This window comes from Alnus glutinosa, chromosome 6, assembly GCF_958979055.1.
Source record: "Alnus glutinosa chromosome 6, dhAlnGlut1.1, whole genome shotgun sequence".
In the NCBI taxonomy this organism is placed as follows: Eukaryota; Viridiplantae; Streptophyta; class Magnoliopsida; order Fagales; family Betulaceae; genus Alnus; species Alnus glutinosa.
This window is the reverse complement of record NC_084891.1, coordinates 26517205-26535786: the sequence shown is the minus strand read 5'-3', so window position 1 is coordinate 26535786 and position 18582 is coordinate 26517205. Positions and strand designations below refer to the sequence as shown.

At 35.3% G+C, this 18582-nt stretch overlaps 2 protein-coding genes and 1 pseudogene across 11 annotated transcripts in view; 2 read left to right on the top strand and 1 right to left on the bottom strand.

Annotated features, from left to right (window-relative positions):
* LOC133870278 (uncharacterized) overlaps positions 1 to 5501 on the bottom strand; it is a 29318-nt gene extending 23817 nt beyond the window's left edge. For all 10 annotated transcript variants that reach the window (XR_009900680.1, XR_009900676.1, XR_009900682.1 and 7 more), the window contains exons 1-4: positions 5177 to 5501; positions 4671 to 4922; positions 3382 to 3666; positions 2146 to 2229 (exon numbers count right to left, since the gene is read on the bottom strand). Coding sequence is in view for 1 of the 10 variants with exons in the window: in XM_062307367.1 (XP_062163351.1) it covers positions 2146 to 2229; positions 3382 to 3666; positions 4671 to 4922; positions 5177 to 5386 (831 nt within the window). In the remaining 9 variants the exon portion in view is untranslated. The remainder of the gene's footprint in view (positions 1 to 2145; positions 2230 to 3381; positions 3667 to 4670; positions 4923 to 5176) is intronic.
* Positions 5502 to 7267: 1766 nt separating this feature from the next.
* Positions 7268 to 8937, top strand: LOC133871670 (cytochrome P450-like; annotated as a pseudogene).
* A 4488-nt stretch (positions 8938 to 13425) lies between these two features.
* Positions 13426 to 18399, top strand: LOC133871729 (receptor homology region, transmembrane domain- and RING domain-containing protein 2-like). Its single transcript, XM_062309142.1, has 4 exons — positions 13426 to 13784; positions 14516 to 14746; positions 16208 to 16612; positions 17427 to 18399. The coding sequence occupies exons 1-4, from the start codon at positions 13661 to 13663 to the stop codon at positions 17996 to 17998; spliced, it is 1332 nt and encodes a 443-aa protein (XP_062165126.1). The 5' UTR covers positions 13426 to 13660; the 3' UTR covers positions 17999 to 18399.
* Positions 18400 to 18582: the final 183 nt, after the last annotated feature.

The following is an 18582-nucleotide window of genomic DNA, read 5'->3' as shown; positions in this document are numbered from 1 at the left end:
TGTACTAACTCAAATGGGTTAGAAACCCAACCAACAAAGCTAGACGGAGAAGACAGAAGACAATGTTTACTAAACTAACATGCTTCACAACACAACGAAGATAGGACAAAGTTTTCCTCCAAACTTCCTCTAACCCAGTCTATAAAATTGACATGTGTCCCTTGAGCATGTGAAAAACACGTTTTTTTAATAACAGGGATAAAGTTGGAATATTTTATTAAAAACTATATGCATCTCACATGCTATTAAAAAAATGAACACATGTCATTTTTATAGATTAGGTTAAAGGTGGATGCCAGCTTAAGCGAAGATGAGTTTCATCAGGAATCAATGGTTGCGTGCCAAAAGACTAAAGGTAGGAGGGAAGTGTTGAATCTGAAAAGCTCCATTAATTATGGCGATGATTATGCAACATCCCGGCGTCAAAAAAACAAGGCTCACATGATGTAGTGTTGACTACCTCTCATGGGTCTTAGATCTTTTAAGTTTTGGGGTTTATGGGTTTTTAGGGTCTCGCGGGTTTGTTAGGTCTTTTTCTTTCTAGGCTGGTTTGGTTGCTCCCTTGTATACTACCTGTGCACTTAGGGGCGCCTTTACGCTTTTTTTTTATAAAATTTATTACTTATAAAAAAAAAAAAATATTAGGTTAAAAGAAGTTCTTCCAACCTAGTTTGGATGAAATCTTTGTCCATGGAGATATATGACCACGACTCCCGACTTAAACATTCAAAGTGGACAGAGACGGGTGACCAAGCCGACAATGCCACTGGAAAGGAGATAGTGAAGATTGAAGTGCCTGTGGAGGAAAGATCAGAGCAAAATCCAGATAGTAGAGACCTCCAACTTCATGCCCCATACCAATCACCTACTTCGTCTGGAGATCCTGAAAAATACAAATAGAAGGGTAAAAACTACACAACTCTGATCTTTGGTGTGGAAGTGCTGTAAGAAGAGAATGTACGGAAAGAAAGAGTTGTTCTTTGTCTTGGCCCTCACTCTATCCATTCCATATACATATGAGAAGCAATTACAATATAACAAAGAATATTCTAGAAAGAGACAACTGATAGGGACACCTCACTAGGGGCGCCTCATCAAGGCTATCTTCTATAAGAGTACAACATAGCATAGCATTATCTCTCTAACAAAGGAGAATTAAAAACGAAAATCAACTCCCACAAGATACTAAGGGTGTGTTTGGTAAACTTTTAGAAAACTCTTGGTTTTTCAAACGCTGAAAACACTACTTAAAAATCAGTTAGCCAAGTGGATTTTCAGATGTAGCCCCCACCACTAACACACTTTTCAAAACAACCATAAAACTCTGATATTAAAAAAGAAAAAAAAAAAGAGAGGCTTTTGAAAGAATAAAACACAATACACTTATTAAATAACTAAACACATACTCATTTTTTTCATGTGTGGAGCCTACGTTTATTACATATAAAAAAAAAATGGTGGATGGCGCCGCCTGAACCATCTGGTAGCCTTGCAGTAGCTGCCAAAATCGTCTAGCAGCCTAACGGTGGCCACCGATTGTCTAGCAAGCCTGGGGTGACCGCCACCAAATTTGTGTAGTAGCCACCATGGTGGAATTTTCTTTTGAGGACCCCACATACAACACCTTTTCAAATGTGGCCCACACCAAAACACTTTCCAATTTTTCATCATTATCAAAACTCTTTTCAAAACCCAAAACCCTTCTTAAAACTTTACCAAACCAACCCTAAATATTATCACTAGTCTTAGTTTTTTTACCTTTTTATTTGAAATTTTAACCTTCTTCACCATGCTGTTGAAGTTTAGATCTTTAATTTCTACTATCCACGGTGCTTAGAGATGATCAATCTCCTCCCCCAACACCACGTATTCTTTCCCCTCTTCAGAAAATTAAAATCAGCAACCTCATTAAGGTTGAAAAAAATGGAAATCCATACCCAGGAACCATTATATGGTGTTGATAAACTAATAGAAAGAATGAAAAATCGTATCCAGTACCTGCAATATGTTATTGAAAAAGTAAGAACACGTACGAGTAGTCAATACATCCAATAGCTAACTGTTATTATACATCCCTTCATACTGATTAAAGATTTAACAATCCATTCAACTAAAAAGTTTTTAAGACACAATGTTTTCAGTTACCTCAACTGACGCGGCTTCCAATCCTTCTGTTGTTTTTGCTGCTTGAACTCTAGCTGACTGCCCCTCATCTTTCGTAGCATCAACCTGTAGCAAGTGAATGGGGGGGAGGGGGGGGGGGGGGGGTGTAAGCACACGATTTGTGATTATCAAACTATAACGCTGCAATAACAATGCACCACCAGTTTCTAAGGTAAGACTGATCAAGTTCAAGCACAGGTTCCTCTTCACCTACAGCAAGGGAACCGGTAACAACAATTAGATTGAATTTGTGCTGCCTCTGTGAATTCCCAAGGGGTGTTAAGAATGAAAAAATAGAGAAAAGAAGAAAAAGGTTATGTGGATAAATCATTGGGAATTGAAGTTGGGTTACATGTTCAGGAATTGTGCAGCATGCGGGACACAGTTCTGAAAGAGAATCCATGAATTCCACTTGATGAAATCAAAAAATGGAAGAAGAAGAAGAAGAAGAGTTTATCAATATGTGATCATTAAGAAGAACAAAAGGACAAAGAAATAGTTGTCATTGAGTTCAATCAATTATTTAGGAAGAGGGAGGAAGGCCGAATAGAGTTATCATCCAGTTATACATTATAATTTCCAGTACTCAAGTCCTCTTGTTTCTTATAGCTGACCTGATTTTGCTCTTAGTTTTAACGCAGCTTTTATTTTGGTGTTTCTTTATAAGAAACAAAAACTTCCGATAATACATTATACAAACGTAAACATACCACATGTACATAAATAGATAAACGCACACCCACAAACTTTTTTGTTTGATAAATATGCAAACATAAACATGCAAGCTCAAATTGAAACAATTATTTGAGGCAGATCATATTCTCATATCATTACTCTTTTTAATTCAGATAGTTTCTTTCTCTTAACAAAGCAAGTCATCTCTTATTTATTTGCAACATCTGAAGCTATGGTACTAATAGAAAAGGTATTGGAAAACAATAAATTTTAACACCAACAAATAGGGACCCTCAAATTTCCCATTATTCTAAAAACAGTGGTTATAAAACTGCAAACAAAAACAAAATTAAGGAAAAAGTGCTCATCAGGGAACGGTAGTAAATCAAATGCAAAATTTGAGTCCATCATATTATCTTCAATGAATTTACTATTTTTTCCCTCACAGTTTCTCAAAAACCAAACTGCAGAAAGGAACAAAAGATAATAAATCGATGCAAATGAAAAAGAGAAATGAAATGAAATGGTCAAAGAACCACGTACAGACACTTCCTTTCGAGCATGATATACAATCTTTTGTTTCCCTTTTCTCAACCTCTTCCTCTTCCTCTTCCTCTTCTTCCTCCTCATGAGAGCCTCTGCCTCGTACATAGCTCTGAGGTTGTCAAAACCAGTCAGATCTGAAATGATTCTATGCTCATCTTCCAATTTTTTCATGTTATTTGCATCTTCATCTTTACTACTTGCCGTCAAAATCATAGGATTTTCTATTTCTTGCTCCATGGTTCCCGATATTATTTCCTTTGCTCTTTCTGCCATATTGGTTTCCTGTAAAAGACTAAGAAAATGAGTGCCACTGATTGCTTGCGTGCAGCTAATGAGTCAAACTGTCAAAGAATACTAGTCAAATGAGTATAAGTGGATTCATAAATACCAATATTTCTTTTGGTGCAACTGAAAAAATGGAGGAAAGGAGTTAGTGGTTCAATGCTTATAAGCCTTGAATCAGAATTTAAAATCGAAACATAACATCAGTATGACATTTCTTTCTTTTTTTCTTGTTTTTTTAAAAAAAAAAAAAAATTACGTCAATTCAAAATATCCATCCGGCTGAGGAACGCTAGCCAAGGACCGTGGTCAAGATTTTGAGGCCGTTGCTAAGGGACCCATTGATGTCAGGCCTCAAGTGGGGCGACCCAAGGGAACCACCGATTAAGGCTTGACACTTAACTGCGGAGTTCTGATAGGTTCATAGTCATCACAACTTTAAAACGCGTAGTGTCAAAAAATGTGCGAATATACATATAAGCACATCTTCATTCTCATACCCAGGCGATGTGAGACATTATAATCACTCATTCTTGGGACCCAGCGTCCCCGCTGGTGACCCTCATGGAATCACCTCATTCTTGACGTCTCAGCGAGTGCCCGTTGGCAACACTCATGAGTTTGTACACACTTCCCTATTTCAGGCTGGACAATGGCTCTAATACCATTTGTAACGACCTACCCCCAACGACACAATATTGTCATTTTTTGTTCCCCTGAACCAGACTTCTCAATATCGGACCAGAGTGTTACATTACCCTACTAATTTAGGCATCAGAGTGTCCACTGCTTGCAACCCCAGTAACCTGTGCCTGTATTTTGTTTGTCTTTGCAAGTGTCCTAGGCCAAATTAGTGCGGTGCAGTCAATTGTATCAACATTAGTCATGAGACTCATGACTCATGAAGGTGCAAAAACTGAAACAAAAATTATCTTTCATAGGAAGCACACAAACAAATACAAAGAATAGAAAAGGAAAAATATAACAGCGAGAGACCCACGTACAGATACTTCCTCTTGAGCATAAGATAAAGCCTTTCCATTCTTTTTCTTTTTCTTCCTCGTCTTCCTCCTCCTGAAAGCCTCAGCCTCCATCATACCTCTGAGGTTGTCAAAACCAGTCAGATCTGCAATCACTCTGTACTCATCTTCATATTTTCTCTTCTTCAATTTATTTGCATCTTCACTTTCACTGTCCGTTATCAAGATCACAGGTTTCTCTTTATTCACCATTATTATTTTCTCTGTTTTCTTTTCCTGTAAAATGACATAGAATCTAATTCAAACAATCGGAGCATTCCTTTCGATAAAATTTAAATCGAAAAAAAGAATTTAGCGGAGACATCTTTAGGCTATGGATTATAATTTCTGATAGGCAAGTCACCTAAATCCTCACGCCATGTACCATCTAGCATTTTCACCATTTTTTCCACTTACTCTTCCCCAAAAACCCAACAGCAAAACATAACCAAAAATAAATCAAAGAAAAAAATAGAGATAGAACCACATACAGTTTGTTTCTTCTTCATTTTCTTTCTCTCCCTTCGCTCCCTTCTGTTCCTCCTCATGAAAGCCTCAGCCTCCATCATAGCCCTGAGGTTGTCAAAACCAGACAGGTCTGAGATCTGTATGTACTCTTCGTACTTTCTCTTCTTCCCGTTGGTTGCAACCCCTTCGTCTTCGCTGCTATCTACTAAGATTACAGGCACCTGAACCTCCATATTTGGACGTAACTCAGAGCTCCCAAGTCTCTGCTTTACCACTTAACCGGTGTCAGATTCCTATTTTTTTCAGAAAAATTGGTGACAACCCTTTGTCATAATTTATCGGATTTATCGGCTATATTCTGAAAAAGTCAAATTCTAGATTTATCGGCTATATGGACCTATGGAGACAATTTTTTAACCTTTTTCTTTTTTCTTTTTTTTTTAAAAAAAAAAAGAAGTCAAACACTTTTTTATTATTATTATTATTAAATAATTTTATTTACTTTTTTATTAAAAAAATTAAAAACTATTTTCATTTTTATATTACATCAATTAATTTTCTTTTTCTTTACTCAAAATTCTTTATTAAGCACAATCTTATCTTCGTATAAAAAAAATAAAAAATAAAAGCAATTCTTTCTATAGGTTTTTTTTCAGAATTAACATTTTACACTACTTTTTTTAAAAAATAAAAATTAAAAAAAACTGTTTAAAATTCAGAAAAGAGAATAATAACTTGATATTCACCAAAAATTTTATAGCTAATATACAAATTGAGCAATGCTCTAAATATTCATTTAACGCCCTCATTTCATATGGACTTGTTAAGTAGCTTTTCCTTTTTTCTAAAGTGGCTAGCATATGAAATTATTTAAAATATATCATTGATATGTATAATTGGTGTAAAAAATAGCATTATTCATATAAATTTTAAAAAGCAAGTAGCTTCTCAAAATTTAGCCAACTTTACTAGCTAACATGAAGAATGCTGATGAAAATGCTCTTAGATGGTGGTAAATGCTAGCATCAACTGCTCTAAATTTCATTTTCTTTCCTAAATCTAGAGGAAACTTCTAAAAAACCTCTGAAATCATATTATCTTGTTGTTCCTTAAACTAACAAAATATTAAGATAACCAAAAATTGTACGCTAAATATTTGAAAGCAAAAGTAATTCTCTTAACAGTATTTTATGATAGAAAACTTTATCTTTCATATTTCTTTCTTCTTTTTTTCCTTTTTTTCAATCATTTAATTTAAATAATATTTAAATGGTATAGGAAAATAATATAAAAAGTTACTGTGAAGTGCATTTAAATATGAAAATAAAAAGTTGTTTAGTTCCTTAAATTGAATAACAGTTTAAGAGAAATTGCTGCTAGTGTTCATAGATGGTGAAATATTAAAGCAAGGGATGTAAATACATTATACATTTTTTTTTTTTATAAGTAAATACATTATACATATAGTATATGATGTAACATATTTCATAAAGTGTCAATTTTATATGATCTATTAATGCCCTTAACCTTTTTAGAGTAAGATTTGCATGAGAAACTTATAATACAACATCAGTGTCCTAATAAAGTATAATAGTAGTTACCCTACTAGTAGCCCCACCGAGTAGGGGTGTGCAGCGGTTCAGTAGGCGGTTAAATCGGCTAAGTCGGTTAATTCACCGACATTTAACCGACAAATAATATTTTCGAAGTTTTCTTTTAAGGCGGTCGGTTAATCGGTTTAGGTCAATATTATGCTTTAAAATGGGCCTTTTGGTCCTTCTTAATTTGGGTCTCATTTTTTAATGGGTCAAAATAATTTTGAAAATAATTTTAAGGCTTTTATTTGTCAGTATTTGCTAGTAGCCCAAGCTGTCTAGCAGGCCCAGCACCACCACACCACTAGTCCATGGTCCACCACAAACCAATGCCAATGGCCCATTCAAAATTTCAAATGAAAATGAAAATTATTGAATATTCTTATACCTTGAGTCATTTTTACATAATTTTTATAAAAATAATAATAATACATAAAAACAGGGAAAAAAAAAAACTGGAAAAGTGGAAAACACAACATAATTACATAAAAAATTCATTTCAGCAAAAAATAAAATGGAATGGAGAGGGGTTAGGTAATGAGAAAGTGATGAATATATTTATTATTATTATTTTTTAAAAAAAAGAAGAATTGAAACGACGTTGTTTCGGTTAGGCGGTTCGGTTAACTGGTCGGCTAATTGTTGGTTCGGTAATTCGGTTAACCGCTTAACCGACCGCCTACCGAACCGACCAGTTTTCGGTAAAAAGATTCTCTTCCGACTACCGAATTGAATTTTGTCGGTTAAGTCGGTAGGTGATCGATGCTGGTTCGGTAGGCGATAATCGGTTAATCTGCACACCCCTACCACCGAGTATTTTAATTGGTGCATTTTTCTTGGTTCAATTCTTTTGGTTTTTTCTTTTCTTTTTTTTTTTTTTCTTTTTTTTTTTTTCTTTTTTTTAACTTTACAAAATGGTACCGAATTATTCGCGTTTTTTTACTGAAGGGTAACGAATTAGTAAAACTCTCGAACCAGGGTATCAATCTATTAAAAACTACTACTTAAGGGTACGGTATTCTGTTAGTATTCAGTGTTAAATCCTGACATAAGTAAATCTTCGCACGTGATTTACCTAAGCAACAATACCCGTTATGCCCCTTTACTAAAAAAATTATTTTATTTATATTGTTATAGGTTAAAAGGTTTCTGAACGTTGATCAGAGCGAAGACTAAAAGAAGCAATCGAGACCGTCCACGAATTCGCTGATGAGATTATACGGAAGGGAACAAAAGACAGAAAAAGAAAAAGAAGAAGACTTGCATGCTGCCCCGGTTTATGGCAAACGAAGAAAGCTCACCCGAATTTCTACGAGACAGGATGGAGCCAGAAAGTTCTTATGGGCAGGGGTCGATGACAAAATTTTTTTTTGATAGGAGCCAAATAAACTAAATTTTTATTTTTACCTTATATTTTTTAAATTTTTAGAAAAAAAAAATAAAATTTATACCTAATAATTTTTTTTTTTTTAGAAAATTGTGAGGAGGGGGGCCATGGCCACTGCCAGCGACCCCCTCCCTCCGTCCCTGCTCCGAGATATCGTGATATATAAGCTCATTCTTGTGGGACGGGACACGACCTCTTCGGCTTTGAGCTGGTTCTTTTGGATCTTATCGTCGAAACCGGACGTGAAGCCAAACATATTGAAGGAGCTGGAAAACATCCGAGTCCGTAATAGGAAAAATATCAGCGATGCGTTTACTTTTGACGAGCTCCGAGACAAGCATTATCTGCATGAGGCGATCTCAGAGGCGCTAAGGTTGTACCTGCCGGTACCAGTGGATAATAAAGCGTGCCTGAAGACGATATAATGCCGGACGGAACGTTTGTGGCGAAGGGTTGGCTGGTGACGTACCACACGTATGCCACGGGGAGGTTGGAGAACATCTGGGGGAAGAATTGCTGTGAGTTTTTGCCAGAAAGATGGTTGTAAAATGGAGTGTGTCGGCAAGAGAGCCCGTTTCGGTTTCCCGATTTTCCATGCCGGGCCGAGAATTTGTATCGGGAAAGACGTGGCGTATATTCAGATGAAGTCGATTGCAGCTTCACTGATGGAGAGATTTGAGATTGACTTGGAGAATAAGGATAAGGGCCCAGAGCACTTGTTGTCTTCGACTTTGACTCTTTGAGGATGAAGGGTGGGTTACCCCTAAAGGTGACGAAAAGATGTGTGGATGCCACTAATTAATCTACAAGTTCTCGATCTGTCTTTGCCTTCCACAAGTGCACTGGAAAGATTCAGTGGCAGGTTCTTGACCTTAATTACTCACTTCTCTTGGCATACTATCCCATCAATTAATGCATGCCTTGTCCTTGCAAGGTTTGTCCCCATGGATTTAGGTGTGTTTTGATCCCCCACGAGGGAGGGTCCTCTCATGTTGCATTGGTCGAGTTGTGGTTTTCTACAGGTTCTTCAGTAAATAGCATGGTGAACCTCTTGTCCGAAGAAGAAACGTATTGATCGATGACATGCACCATGTGGGTACGTCAATAAGGAGGCGCATGCGCTTGTGCTTATTTTGTGTGGGCGTGTCAGTGTAAGATCGAGGAGGAATAAGAAGGTAACGATGATGGTAAGCCAGATTGTGAAAGTAGAGAGGGATAAACTCGCCGCATGCATGGCATGTCCTTTATGCAGCTCTTCAGAGACGCCACCACAATATCTAGTGCCTCCACAACTGTCAGTGCTTTTCTCGCCGTTCTTCCAATTTCTGAGCTTCCTTTTTTTTTTTTCACAGGGTTTCGTTCCTTTCACCTGGGTGGCTGGGTTATTTGTGGTTTACGTTTTATTCGTGTAACTGTGAGAGAGAGAGAGAGAGTAAACGGGAAAGGAGGGAAGAAGGGTCGTGAGAAGTGTAGCATAACGTGTACTTTATTCGTTTCGGTTGGGTAAAACGGGTAAAACTGGTTAAAATCATCACGTGCTAGTCACGTAAGTCGGTTCTGTCAGGATTTAACACCGAATTCCGAAATATCTAAGTTATAGTTTTTGATAAATTAATACTCTAATTTGAGAGCTTTACTAATTCGATATCCTTCAGTAAAAAATGCGAATAATAGTAACTTTTTGTGAAGTTATCTTCTTCTCTTTTGTGTTTTTTTTTTTTTTGGCAAAGATACTTTTTTTCACCTTTTTTAAGATGGAGAATTGGATATAATATGGCCGTCCCAGTTATTGCCATAATCCTTGATTTAACTTTTTCTTAGTGTTGGAGATGTGGCTGTGTTTGATAAACATTTTAGTAAAGGTTTTTTTTTTTTTTTTTTTTTAAATAGTAATACAAAATGATTGATGTGATATAAAATATATTTTTATTTTTATTTCTTTTAAGAAAAGTGAAAAAAAAAACTGTTAAAAAGTAATGGAAAAAAATCATATTTAATCCCTAAGTTTTCATGTTATTTGAATTAGTCATTGGGTTTTCAATTTTAAGAATAATGTTCTTAAGTTTTACTCAAGTTTTAAATTAGTTATTTTGTCACTTTACCGTCAAAGTTAACAATTGTCTATTTGTTACGTGTGTATCATTTGACACGTCAGGGTCTATCTCAGCATCATAGTTAGTGATTTTTCCTCTAACATTATAAATCTAGAAGATTAAGATGACAAATAATATGGTTTTTGTTTTTGGAGTTGGGGTCTTCTTCTTCTTTTTTTTTTTTATTTTTTTTTTATTTTTTTTTTTTATGGATTATTTGGCATTTAATGATATGACATTGCTATTAAGTGTTGATATGAATACTAGCGTGTCAATTGAGACACACGTGACGTGTGACAAACCATTCGTTTTTTATGAAAAAAATGATAGAGTGGCCTATTTAAAATATAAGCAAAACCTAATGATCATATTCTTAAAATTAAAAACCCAATAAGTAAATTTAAATCGGATAAAAATTTAAGGGTTAAATATGATTTTTCTCAAAAATAATAGAAAATGTGAAAAAAAAAAAACAAATTTGTTATCAAATTATTAATGTGATATAAAAAGTATAATGTTTTGAAGTAGATTTTATACTTATATTTATATTTATATTTAATTATTTTTTAAGGATAATGGAAGTTCTGTAAATCATTACATATGTTTCTTCTGTATCACGTGACACCACTCAGAATTTTGTAGATGTGGTCCAATAATCAATAAAGGGGCTCCATTTATTCAATAGGCGTGGCCACGTAGCAATGATGTTTACTCTACGTATTTTTAGTACTTCTTGATGTGATTAGAATAATCTTCACTTTTGTTAGTGATCTTCGATTGATTTTTCTTCTGCAAGATGACAATGACTAGCATATACTGGAAAGCAAATTACAAATGTTTGTGATTTGTTTTTTTGTCTTTTGTTTTTCATTTTTTAAAACAAAATTATTACTAAACAACACAAAACACTAATAAAATTACAAAAATAATTTTTATATTTATGTTACATTATAATATATTTTCAAACTAAAAACAAAAAGCACCTCTGAAGAACCAATTGATCGCATGCCGAGCCTCAAATCTAATGAGCCTGCAAAATATGAAGAAGATCAAGTAAAAAAATGTCATTGCTGGTGTTTCAACAATGACACTCTTATGCTTAGGTCATAATTGAACTAAAGAATGTGATGAGCTTAAGGAACTTATTGGGTGTTTGGGTAAGAATGATGTGTACCTCTCGATCGAGCGATTCTCCTACCTCTCTATGAAGTATATCTCCCGCTATTAATTGGTTATGGATAAGAGTTTAGGGAATAACTAAATTGATTCCTTGGCCCCTATTTTCTTGAGCAAATGTCTCATTTATCTCATTTATCCCTAAGCTAAAAATAAATAAATAGAAAAAACTAAAATAAAAGCTAAAAAATTAAGAATTAAAAAACTAAATAAAAATAAAAGAATGGCAATTTCAGCACGTAGAAAATTGGAGATGCATAGACAATAAATTGGCTAGATTGATATGGGGTGCAATACTTAGAGTATTAAGTACCTTGTACAATAATTTTAATATGAGCCGTTCAATTTAAACGGGAGGCTCATATTTTGTCATATTATTCTTTATGTTCAATTGTCACTCTCATCAGCCTCACCGTCACTATTAATCTCTCTCAACCATCACGATTGGGGTGGTCGCCCACCTCTTTTTAATTTTGGGTTTTTATGCAGTTGAACTACTCAATTTGACCACTTCAAATTACTATTTGTGATCACTAGCGTGGTTGAACCACCTCAAAATAACCAAATGGGTAGCCGACTACGACCAATGGTTGGATAGTGTTATGGTGTCATAGTGACAATAGCGATGAAGCTGGTAAAGGTGGTAGGGGTAGTGTCACTAGTAGTGACAATACTACAACGACAGTAGCGAAGGAGTTGGAGAAGGCGGCAGTGGTTGCTAAAAATAAATAAAGTTTTAGCTTTTGTTTAACATTAAGTATGACACTAACAGCATTGAGTTTTCTTCTTCTTCTTCTTTTTTTTTGTTTTTTTTTGTTTGGCCTATTTTTTGTCCATCTCGATATAAGAAATGAACAAATTCACTATTGAATATGATAGATTTAATGATGAATTTACAAAATAGATGAATAAAAGTCAAGCAATAGATAAATGTTTAACATATCTCAACAGAATTTGTGTCAATCATTTAAAATAAAGAGATGTGTTTAGTGTCATTTTTTTGTATATATTTTTTTGTAAATTTATCATTAAATCAGCGAAACTCACATATAGTCTTATGGATTTAATAGTAAATTTATACGTCTCTTATACGAAAGATGGACAAGAGACGTAATGAAACCAAACATCTTTATAAAATAAATGGCAAAAATTAAAGGGATAATTGCACCATTGGTCCTTAAGATTGGCTTAAATTACAAATCACTTCATGTGGTTCAAAAAGTTCATGAATGATCACCGTGGTAAACTATAATTATAAATCAGTCACTGAACATGTTTTTCATCCACCAAGTTAACATATTTCATTAGTCAGCCACATCACATTCAATAGGATACTGACACGTGTCAATTACAATAAAAAAAAATAAAAAATTTATTATTATTATTATTTTTTTTTAAAAAAAAAAATACTAAAGGGGTGGCACCCCACCCCCAGCCAATAGGGGTGGCACGCGGCCACCCCAAAATGGCCACCCCTAGCCACTGGGGGTGGCTGTCAGTGGGCAGCCACCCTTCAGTATTATTATTTTTTTAAATATTTTTGTTTTATTTATTTATATTTTTATTAGATTTTATATGTATTTTTTTATTGTAATGGACTCGTGTTGACTTTTTATTGGGTGTGACGTGGTTGACTAACGAAATCTGTTAACTTGGTTAATAAAAAAACGTGTTCAGGGATTGACTTTTAATTATAATACATTTATCACAAGGACATTCCATAAATTTTTTGAACCATATATAATGATTTATAATTTAGATTAACCTCAATATCCAATAGTGAAATTATTTCAAAATTAAAACTATCGCACATAATATATATATATATACACGGCACCGATCTCAATCCTAAAGCTAACTTCCACTTGCGAGTGAGCAACGGAGCTTGGAAGCCAATAGTGACCAGGCCCACCTTGTCATGTTATGTTCACATAATAGAGTAATATAGGCCCATCGGCGTTGAGGATAATAACAAAAATAGGATATTAATAGAAACTACAATTTTTTTTTTTGATATTATCTATATTTTCACCTAATAATATATAATAATCCCCCAATTTTTAAGTGCATCAGAGAATTAACGAGAAGATTCAGATTTATTATTCGGTATCTCAAATGGAAGCGGATGTATCCATTCCCTGTATTATGATTTCTGCAAAACCCTAACCACTTCTCTTTATTGTTTGTACCTCTGAGGAATTAGGGTTTTTTGATTGATTGTGTGGGAAATCTCAGAATTTTATTTTGGGGGAAGCTATGAGTCCGGCTGTAGTTTTCTCGTTGCTCTCTCTGTTGGCTGGTTGTTATATGGCGGCGGCGAATGTGGTGCTCATGGGGAAAAACGTCACTCTCTCTTTCGACGATATCGAAGCTAATTTCGGTTAGTTTTCTCTCTCCCTTTTTTTTTGGGTGTAAATTTCATGTTTGGATGCTGAGAAAATGTGGGAAAAAGTGGAGGAATTGGTATTTGAGTGTTTATATATTGTTTTTGGTTAGAAGGGTATTTAAATTCTGATTCATGGGGACCTGGGTATTTTGCAATTTTCACTCAGGCTGGGTGATTCATCTGTTGGCTTAGTTGAGTTGAGCTGCATTTTTTTTTTTTGGCAGACAAGAGCAACTTCATCAGTTAAAGTCGTAACCCAAATTTTGGAAAAGATCGAAAAATTTGATTAGATTATTGGTTCTTGTAATAAAGCTGAAAATTTTGAATTTACTTTTGCTGTCGAATGGCAAATTGTGTTTAATCATGTACATATGTCACATTACCCAATTGCCCATAAATTTTAGTTTTTTTTTGGTTTGTTTTCTGTTCCTATTCTTCTGAAGAATTAATCTTTTCCAAAATTTATACTTCATTAACTTTTCATTAATTCTAAAGAGTCATGTGTGTTTACATGATATTTAAGTTAATGTATTTTAGATTTCTGTTTGAAGATATAGCATTTTCTAGGAAGAGAATATGCAAAAGTTAAGTTTAGATTGTTGAAGGAGTTCGTTGTGTGTATGTGACTCCATGTGCATATGTGTAAGGCTGCATGTAATGACCTGTAGTTCTGTGATATGTGATGTTAATACATTTTCCTCGTCGTGTTATGTCTTGTTTTGCAGCTCCACTGGTTAAAGGTTCAGGAGAATGTGGGGTATTATACCTAGCAAAGCCTCTCGATGCATGCTCGACATTGACAAATAAAGCTGAACAAGCTTCAAATGCTAGTTCCCCATTTGTTCTGATTATTAGAGGAGGCTGTAGCTTTGAGGATAAAGTTAGAAGAGCACAGAAAGCGGGATTCAAAGCTGCAATTGTCTATGACAATGAAGATGATGGTGTCTTGGTTGCAAGTAATGAGCTTTTCCTGCATGAATTATAATCAAAATTTTCCTAAGTCAGTCATAGCCATGTTTGTTGGTTAATTAAATTTATCTTCACTCATAATATGATACATATGAAAGTATGAGAGTGCACTTATCAAAAAAAAATATGAAAGTATGAGAGTGCTTACATACTTTATTCTGGGATATAAGATGAGTTTTTATAGCTTAACCAGTGTGACATATATGAAAGTATGCGAGTGCTTGCATATTTTCACATATATGTCATGCGTGTTGTTAGTTGCAGTGGATGGTGTTTTATAGATTCATAGATTCACTACATACATATATATATGAAATGATCACTACCTACAAATATATGCATATACAATTGTATGTATATTATTGTCCCTGGGACTTTAGCTTTGAAGCTTAAAGATCATAGTGCATTAAAAAATGAAAAAGAAAAAAACCATAGCATAGGGCTGGGCACCGGCCCTCTTGGTTGTTGGTAATTTCCGATATCCAAACCTATGGGTGTTGGGCACCGGAAATCAATATATGGTTTGATGATTGATTTTTCTTAGTCCCACGAGCCACGATAACAACTGGTGGGTTTGAAAACAAACCTTTTTTTTTCTTTGATAAGTAGGTTTGCAACAAATTAGAATGGTATGAATTCCTGAGTGCTTTATGGAGTCACTTCGCCATTGAATAGGGACTAACAGGAATGCTATGACAAAGTTGATATGGTGTTAGTTTCTGGATGCTTGCTTGAGTGAATACTCTATCCTTAATGACAATGAAATTATAATATATCTTACTAAGTGACCTCACTAGAGGCTAAATCGTTTCCACAAAGATTGGATAATTGACTGCAAGCTACTGTAAATATCTGTTTATCTGTTTAACTTGCCTTATAAAAGGCATGCAGAACAAATTGAATTGAATTGAATTGGAATTGTAGTGTGTAATACGTTGTTGGGAAATTTATTTAAATCATATGCTTTTACATTTAGCGATGAAGACCTTCTGTAGGTGATTAAAAGGGGGGATTATTCTTTTACGGTTTTACCTGGTGTCACTTTGTCCTCCTAAGGTTTGTTGTATATCGTTTCGCTGCTTAATCTAGAGTGAATATTGAGGTGAAGTGGATACTTGATGACAAAAGGTAAGTGGGCCAAATCTCAAGGGGGCAAAGTGACACTTTCCCGATCTAAAGGTGGCAAAGTGAAAATGGAATTTACCACAGGAGGGGCAAGTGTAATTCACCATTAAAAATAATATCAACACACCCATTTTTTTTTTAAAAATTCAGTGTTCAAGTAATATCTGGAATTCTAATTGTTTTGTTTGTATGGTCTATCTTCCATGTTTCTATAATAGAAGAACTCTCTTTTATTGATTTTCTTTGTATGCCTTCTTTTAATTAGTAACTAGATATTTTGTTATTGCGAGAATCCCTAATTCACACTCATGGGCACAATGCAGTGGCAGGAAATTCAGCTGGTATAAAAATACATGCCGTGTTTGTTTCTAAAGCTTCAGGTGAAATGCTAACAAAATACACAGGCTTATCGGACATGGAGCTATGGATTATCCCAAGCTTTGAAAACTCAGCATGGTCTATCATGGCAATCTCTTTTATTTCCCTACTTGCCATGTCTGCTGTGCTGGCTACTTGTTTCTTCGTTCGCAGGCATCGTGTAAGACGTGAACGACCTCGAGCTTCTCGTGTCCGGGAATTCCATGGGATGAGCAATCGATTAGTGAAAGCAATGCCAAGTTTGATATTCACTGCTGTTTTAGAGGATAATTGTACTTCAAGAACATGTGCCATATGCCTTGAAGACTATAGTGTTGGAGAGAAGCTCAGGATTCTACCATGTCGTCATAGTAAGTATTCTTACCATAGCAAAGATGGTAGTGTTTGCAAAATTACTCTATTAACTGTATTCGAGATTTTAACTTCAGATAATGGTGAAGATATTCAAATTAGCATGATTTGAAGACCTACAAAGTTGCAAGCTTTTAGTATGTGACCTAGCATTAACATAAAGTAATCAAAGAAAAACATCTAGAGGAGAATGTACTAATCTGACTCTTAAAATTGGATGGCATCATACAGCTTTATGAAAAAAATTTTTGTTCTACAATATCAATTATTTCATCTAGAATTTTCTTTTCATGCAAGTCTCATTTAGAATCCCTCTCATTTCTTTCCTTATTGGGTCTGACCCTGAAATCTAAGCTTAGGTTGTGTTCAGTCCTAATGGCTTCATGAAGGAGGATCATTAGCTGTGGCTACAACACTTGCATGTTTCATGGGTCATTGCACTTTTTATTTTCATTGTCGACAAAATAAGCTATGATTTTGGCCAGATAACCCTTGCGTCTTTTGTTTACTGAGTAGATGGTTTATGAAAGTGTTTGCTGTGCTTGATTGTGAGAGATTTCATCCCCGCAGCCAAAAATTATGTATTGGATGAAGGTACTTTGGTAGAAATTAATAGGTGGGAGTATTTTTGCATATAGATGGAACTGTATCTTATTTTGTGTTGTACAGTATCCGTCATTGGAGCAAGTTCATATTGGTTGCATAAAATTTTCTAGGATTATTTTGTTACAGCTTATTTTATCTTATTTCATTACATTCTCATACATTATTTGCCTTGCACATATATTTATGAAGTTTGCGGGAATTTGACAGAATTTCATGCTTTCTGTGTGGATTCTTGGCTTACTTCTTGGAGAACCTTCTGTCCAGTTTGCAAGCGCGATGCAAGAACTAACACAGGTGATCCACCAGCTTCTGAATCAACACCGTTGCTTTCATCCAGTCCAGCCTCTGTGGCTTCTTCTGTGTTGTCATCTGTGAGATCGTCGTTAGCATCATCACCGGCTGTACAAATAGCACCAGCATCATCACGATCTCCTTCAGTTTCTCGAATTCACTCTTTTGCTAGCACTCCTTATGTTCAGCAGTCCCTCAGTTACTACCGCCAATCCCCTCCCCTAAGTGTAAGCCGAAGCTCAGTAGATCTCAGGAATGCATCATCTCAAAGATCTCATGCTTCCCATTTGGTTTCACCCCATTCATTGGGTTACCCATCTTTATCTCCACTTAACTCAAGATACATGTCTCCATATATTCCAAGCACAAGCTACGCATCACCTAGCTTTGTGAGTTCGTCTGGTCATCAGCAGCACCCACTGCATTGCAGCGAGTCGGCTGCAAGTTTTTCGCCCTTTGCTTCTGCCCAATCACTTCCAGATTGCTGAGTAAAAATTTAGCATGTGACTGACAAGCTGGGTAGATGTTGCCAAGAGCTTATCAGAGGGAGTCAAACCAACATACCTGAGATGATTTTTACCTCTGGCTTACACCACAAAGTTGCTGCATCATGCTACGATTCTATTTGACATGGTTGCTCGAGTCATCAGTTTTCTTGTCTGAGTGTTACTTGTTGCCACCTCACATGTACATTGTAGTATAAGATTGTCATATCTTAAGTCCTGAGTGTATTGTGCTGTACTGGATTGCATTAACATTGGTGTTTTGATTGTCTTCGTTGGTGAGTATAGTAAACCACACTAACCAGACAGATGGTTGGGGCTGTGCAGAAACTTGCAGTTACAGAGGCTCTTTCGTTTTGGTATATGCAAATGAATCAGCTTCTTTATGACTTGCTCTTTATCAAAAATCAACTTCTTTCCCTTTTCTGGATATTTAGTTTCTCCTCTCTTTTTGTTGTCATGGGGCTGAAACTCTTGAGATGTTCCAACGTTAAAGAGTTCATTGGCGAGCTGTTGTCAAATCTGATTTCTGTCATGTTGAATTGACTGGCTTGAAGAGGAGCGAGACA

What these genes read in the sequence shown, in the direction of transcription:
- LOC133871729 (XM_062309142.1), top strand. Translation starts at nt 13,661, where the DNA reads ATGAGTCCGGCTGTAGTTTTCTCGTTGCTCTCTCTGTTGGCTGGTTGT. An exon ending in TGATGGTGTCTTGGTTGCAA is followed by an intron (nt 14,747 to 16,207) that starts GTAATGAGCTTT and finishes GGCACAATGCAG; the next exon opens with TGGCAGGAAATTCAGCTGGT. An exon ending in GATTCTACCATGTCGTCATA is followed by an intron (nt 16,613 to 17,426) that starts GTAAGTATTCTT and finishes GGAATTTGACAG; the next exon opens with AATTTCATGCTTTCTGTGTG.